At 41.3% G+C, this 6,483-nt stretch overlaps 1 protein-coding gene across 1 annotated transcript in view; it reads left to right on the forward strand.

Annotated features, from left to right (window-relative positions):
- Positions 1-1,162: 1,162 nt before the first annotated feature.
- The window catches only part of SATL1 (spermidine/spermine N1-acetyl transferase like 1), a 10,303-nt gene continuing 4,982 nt past the window's right edge, over positions 1,163-6,483 (forward strand). Inside the window, 2 exon segments of the mRNA XM_042783165.1 lie at positions 1,163-1,400; positions 1,861-3,071. Of these exon segments, the coding sequence (XP_042639099.1) occupies positions 1,163-1,400; positions 1,861-3,071 (1,449 nt within the window).

Consider the following 6,483-nt stretch of genomic DNA (forward strand, 5'->3'; position numbering starts at 1 on the left):
TATTAAAATAAAATGAAAAAGCAAAACTAGAAATTTAAAGTATTATTAATCACTACTAATGGTAGCAATTATTTTGTCTAGACTTTTTAGCTGTGTGACCTAATGCAAATTACTTTACCTCTGTTAATCTGTTTATGTGCCTGTAAAATAGGGGTAATAACATGACCTACTTTGCTGGATTGTTGTGAAGATTAAATTAATTAATATAAATAAAGTGCTTAGACTCATGCCTGATACCACAGGAAGCACTTATTAAATATTAGCTCTCATTATTATTATTACAACTGGTGTCCGCCTTGGCATAGTTCTGCCATGGGACTTAGTTTGTCTGTCATGCTAAGACTGTGGGGTCTCTAAGTTCCATTTATAACCAGCTAACTCTTATGACAAAGGATGATTGGGCTCTCTAGCTTTATTTGAACCCATCAGTCTAGGGAATGGGCCTTGGACCCTGCTATCATTCCGGAATTTACTAGATTTGGGCAAATTAGCTAATCTTTTTAAGTCCAGGTTTTCTTCATTGATAAGATGAAGAACAACAGCACATACCTCAGAGAGGATTGCTGTGAGAATTAAATGAGATAGATAAAGCCCTTACCACAGGGAGTTTTGGCATAAATTCAACCAAGTTCTCTAGTGTACAAAAAAAACAAAAAGGGACTCCATCTAAAACAATATAAACACCACTTACATAATATACATTGTTGAAGATATGAGCTAGAAAATGAAATTGATGTGAGAAGGAATTCTGCTTGGGGATGGGGGTGAGGGAGCCGGCAACTAGGTGATCACACAGATAAGGGGGTGGAGAATGAACAGAGTAGGTGTAGGAGGCAGGATAGTGTAATGGTGAAAAGCCTAGAAAGGGAGTTTGATAGACCCAGGTCTGAGGTTAGGTTCTTTTCCAACCGTTATGAGGCCTTGGGCACGTTATCAAATCTTTTAAGCCAGTTTTCTCAGAATTGAAGATAATAAAGATGTGGTGTGTATTAAATGAGATGTATGCAAACTGCTTCCTCCTGAGCCTAGGTCATAAAAGAATTCAATAAATGGCAGCTGTAGTTATTTTTATTTTAAAAGAAATATGTTCTATTCTGGAGACTTAAGCGCCTTTTGAGACAACTCTTTAAAGCATTCTAGTTTCTATCTGTATCAGAAAGGGATGGTAAGTGGTAGTCAGGGTAGAAACGGAAAGCGAATATTTGAGGACTGGGACTCCGGGAAACGGGAAAAGCTTGGCGCAAGTGTCTGCATTGGTTCCTTAAAAGAGCAAGCTCTCTTAGGCTTAATCTCTGATACTCCCTGCGGTTTCTTTATTACCTTAAACTCTTGGAGAGGCAAAAACAAAGTTGTGACCAAGCTGGCCCTGACTCGCCCCTCCCTCACCACATGGGGAGCAAGTCAGCACGTAGATAGGGGGCCTTGTGACTTCCTCATTATGACGCAACCACTGTGCTAGGAGATAAGGCGGTTAATACTCCCCCAGGGTTGTTATTCTTCTCACGTATGGCCTATTGGCAGGAAAAGACAAGATGACATCCTGAAACCCAGCCAAGCTTACAGCTGTGATCGCTGGTGAAGTCAACAGTAGCAAACTATCGGCAGGCATCAATAATCGTCTTCTAGTTATCCTCGTTTTTTCCTCTTGGATTCTCACCTTGAAGGAATGGTATCTTGAAGTTAAAATCAAACTGAGAAAACCCAGAAAGAGCCGACAACCTCACACCACAGCACTGTAGTTAAGGGCTACTGTTCTATCTAGACACTTAGTCATCAGCCAATCAGTCTTCTGCCAACCTGTTATCGGCAAACCAGTCCTCCCCCAACCAGTCCTTGGCCAACTGGTTCTCAGCTAATCAGTAATAAACCAACTAATCATCAGCCAAACAGGCACAAATCAACCAGAGAAGAACTAACCTGGCACCAGCCAACCAGTTAGGAGGCTACATGCAATGAAGCAACCAGGCACAAGTCAACTGATCATGAGTCAAAGCAGGAGCCAACCAAGTACAAGCCTAACTGGTATAAACCAACTAGGCACAAGACAACGAGGCATGAGTCCATCAGACACCAGTCTACCTGGTCGGACTCAACCAGACACAAGACAACAGGGAATGAGTCAACAAGGTATGAACCAACCAGGCATGAGCCAAAGAAGCATGGGTCAAGTAGGCATGAGACAACCAGGTACAAGCCTAACTGGCTTACCTAGTAGGAAACAACCAGGCACAAGCCAACTGGGCACAAATCAACAAGGTATGAGTCAATCAAGCATGAGCACAAGCCTAACAGGTATGAATCAACCAGGCATGAGACAACAAAGCATGAGTCAACCAGGCATGAGTCTACCTTGTATGAACCAAACAGGCACAAGACAACACAGCACCAGTCAACGAGGCATGAGTCAACCAGTCATGAACACAAGCCTAACTGGTATGAATCAACCAGGCATGAATCAACCAAGCACAAGCCCAACTGGTATGAACCAACTGGACACAAACCAACAGAGCATGAGCCAACCAGGTATGAGTCTACCAGGTACAACACTAACCGGTATGAACCAACTAGGCAAAAGCCAACCAAGCATGCATCAACCAGGCACCAGCCTACCTGGTCTGACCCAACCAGACACAAGGCAACTAGGTCAACAAGGTATGAGCCAACCAAGCATGAGCACAAGCCTAACTGGTATCAATCAACCAGGCATGAACCAATCAAGCACAAGCCTAACTGGTATGAACCAACTGGGCACAAGCCAACGAGGTGTGAGTCAACCAGGCACAAACCAACCCAGCATGAGCCTATCTAGTATGAACCAACTAGCCCGTAGCCAACTACATAAGAGCCAAGCAGGCAAGAGTCAACCAGGCACTAGCCAATTGGGCATGAGTGAACCAGGCAAAAGCCTAACTGGTATGAACCAGTCAGGCATGAACCAACCAAGCACAAACCTGCCAAATTCATACCATTCAGGCATAAACCAAGCAAGCATGAGGCAACTAGGCATGAATTCTTTTAGAGTAAGACCTGCAGAAGCTCGAGACTGCCCTGAAATACTGCGCCTGATTAAAGTAAGATTTTCTTTAATTCTGTGCAGCGTCATGGTTTTAGTTCAGGGTTAAAAGAACACAAGAGAGGGATAGGCTGGGTTTGAATACTGGCCCTGATAATTATAACCCATGTATACAATGTTCTGGAAGTTACTTAACCTAGTATTATTTTCCTCATCATGATAATCATGATTATAGTTTCATACATCTATATGTATCTATCTAGAGAGAAAGAGAGAGAGGAGAGAGAGAGATGAGAGAGAAAAGAGAGAAGTGAGTGAGTGAGTTCTGATGGTGCAGTGCCTAAGGCATTTGATTGCTAACCAGAAAGTTGGAGGTTCAAATGCACCCAGCACTCTGTGGAAGAAAGATGGGGCAATCTATTTCCATAAAGATTTACCACCTCAGAAACCCAGTGGGGGGTCGCTATGAGTTAGAATTAACTCTCTCTTTCTCTATAATTTCTTGGCATATAAGTAGGGGTCTCAAAATGTCATGAAGGGAACCACTTCAAGGAAGTTTCAGGGACCAAAAGTGTCTCTCCTTAGGTAATTTTTGCTTTAAAAAATGATCTTAGAGAAAAGAAGTTCTTAACTTGAATGACCTACCAATGATAAATTTAAAATATTAATGGGTAATATTTTGGGACAGGGAGGTTCATTGCTTCTGAGATAACACCCACTTATAGCAGTGCTCTTGGAGCAGTGATTAAGGCACTCAGCTGCTAACCAAAATGTTAGTGGTTGGAACATATCAGCTGCTCTGTGGAAAATGAGGACTTCTTCTGTAAGGAATTACAGCCTTGGAAACAAGTGTCGCTATGGGTCAGAATTAACTTAATGGCAGTGAGGTTGCTTTTTTAGGGGGAGTTTGTAGAATGTGATGACTCTCTGCTCAGAAAACAATATTCATACACAACAAATTTTCCGTGATCCATTGATCCATGTCCCTTGATGCCTGAAGTCCATCCATAGACAGCTCTCAAGTGTCCAAGGATCAGAGTTAAACATTTCTGATTTACATGTTTATTTTAATGACTTTGCTGGAAAACATTCCAGTATTGTAAAGAGGGCAGTTCAATAGCCATACTTAATGTGTTGAAGTTCTGTGGCATTGAAAGCAATTGCTTATGTAATGTACAACCTAAATAATTCCTTATTAAAGCAGTAGCCCAGATTCTTTATGTAGTAAATACATGACTGAGGCAAGACATAGATTTTATATATGGAAACCTTATACAAGAGTTTTGTAATGAAAATGTTTCCATCTGCTCACCAATATTTGTAAATCATGTTTAAACTAGGCCAGAGTTGTGGTCCCTTTGACTGGAGAATATGCTTTAATGGCCAAAATAAAATGATGAAAGTTTTCTAGTGAAATCTGTTGAAATTGTGCTAGGCCAGGTTACACATCTATAACAACTGGGTTATACATCTTGTCATGGGTTCAATTCTATTCCATCCCCACAAGTTCCCAGATCATTTCTCCAACTGGCATTAATCTAGATGATTACATGATCAATCAAAATATTATACTCAACATGCTAATTATTCCAGACTCCCATTTTTCCAGGTCATAGAAAAGAATTCAAGGAAACTTTTGTAGCTCTAGTATCTGACACCTGGCTTGAAATTAATACTTTTTTTTTATTGAACCAGAGTGAATCTCTTTATCTGGGAAAACTTAAGTTTCCTAGCTTTCTAAACAGTGCCCATTGTTATCATCAAGGGAAAGTACATCATCAGACTCTCCTACTCCAGTGAACCTGTATCTGTGGAGTTTGCGATCACATTTACTTTACTTTTTAATTTGCCTCATGTGTCTGGAAATATACCAGAAGTTTCTTGGCAGTAATTTTAACTAGTATTCACTGTATACAAAAAAGAAAAAAAAAAATCAGTTGTCGTTTCCAACTCTAGTAACTCCGTGTGTGTCAGTGTAGAACTGTGCTCCAAAAAGTTTTCAACGGCTGATTTTCTGTAAGTAAATCACCAGGCCTTTCTTCTGAGACATGTCTAGGTGGACTTGAGCCTCCATCCTTTTGGTTATCAGCCAATGCATAACCATTTGCATCACCCAGGGATTCCATAAATTTGAAAATTAAATTACTTACTGTCCATCACAGATATGCATGTAATGATTAATTAGCTGTGAGCTTTATGTTCTTCTCCAGTAAACATGTATCTATTTATCTTAACTCCTGTTCATTACTAAGTTTTAAAACATTCTCTTTTAGCAAAAGAGTTTATTTATTATAGTTTAGCATCATGGCAATTCCCTAGCTGAGAATATTGCAGGTTCTATTAGCTCTGGTGGCATCGTGCCTAAGGCATTTGACTACTAACCCACCAGCCACTCCTTGGAAGGAAGATTGTGCAGTGCAATCTACTTCCATAGAGATACCACCTTGGAAACCCAAGGAGGGGTCGCTATGAGTCAGGATTGACTTGGCAGTAGTATTTACTATCCTTCTTCAAAGTATACTGCTAAAGGGGCAAGGAGGTGGCATCTTTTGACCTCCCTATACAAGAGGAAGACAGAATTAATATCAGCAGCCCAAGGCCTGTTCCTATGAGGACAGACACACCAACACCCTCCAGCACGCTTACCAACCTTGACACCAACCGTCTCTTTTGTGGCACCCACCACCTCTCTACAGGGTATAGAAAATTTGCTGCAGTGGCCACACAGAACTCACAGATTATGGGGTTTAATAGGGAAGCAACAGGCTACAATTCAAGTTCAGGAATGCACTTGACACCCTCAGCAGCATGTCTCTCTCAGCAGCATGTCTCTCTCAATAGCGTGTCTCCCTCAGCCGGCAGCCAGAGATTCCTTCTCTGCCTTTAGGAGGGCTCATTTTAAGCTTGGTAGAGTGGCAAAACTAACCAATCCCACCATCAGAGTTCTATACACCTGAGAGAGTGTGTGTGAACTTTTCCAGTTTACTTTGTGCTGCCCCAGGTGGATGACTTTAACATGCAGCTATTCAGTTGCTCACAGCAAAGTGGGAGTTACAAAGACTATGGCTAAAAAAGCCACACCATGTAATTTACTACACTGTATATATTTTGTATACACCTGTTTTATCCTATTTGTAACCACTACACTACATTATTTGGGGATCTAGACATTGGGTAGTAAGATAGCTACAAGTTCTATTTTGGTTCCTAAAGTGTGGTTCTGGACCATTGGTGATCCATAGATGAGTGATGTGTAGTATTAACATTTGATTTTTGTTTATTGTACAAACATGGAGTGCATATTAGGAGAAGAGCCATGAGCTAAGCACTGTAATGAAAATGAAGATTATTAAATACAGTCTCTGCCCTCAAAGAGGAGCTCTGGTAGTGTAGTGCCTAAGGCACTTGACTGCTAACCAGAAGGCTGGCGGTTCAAACCCCCAGCCACTCCTCAGAAGGAAGGTTGGGCA

The sequence above is a fragment of the Orycteropus afer genome, unplaced genomic scaffold (genome assembly GCF_000298275.1).
Source record: "Orycteropus afer afer isolate SDZICR_OR568_19922 unplaced genomic scaffold, OryAfe1.0 scaffold00711, whole genome shotgun sequence".
NCBI lineage: Eukaryota > Metazoa > Chordata > Mammalia > Tubulidentata > Orycteropodidae > Orycteropus > Orycteropus afer.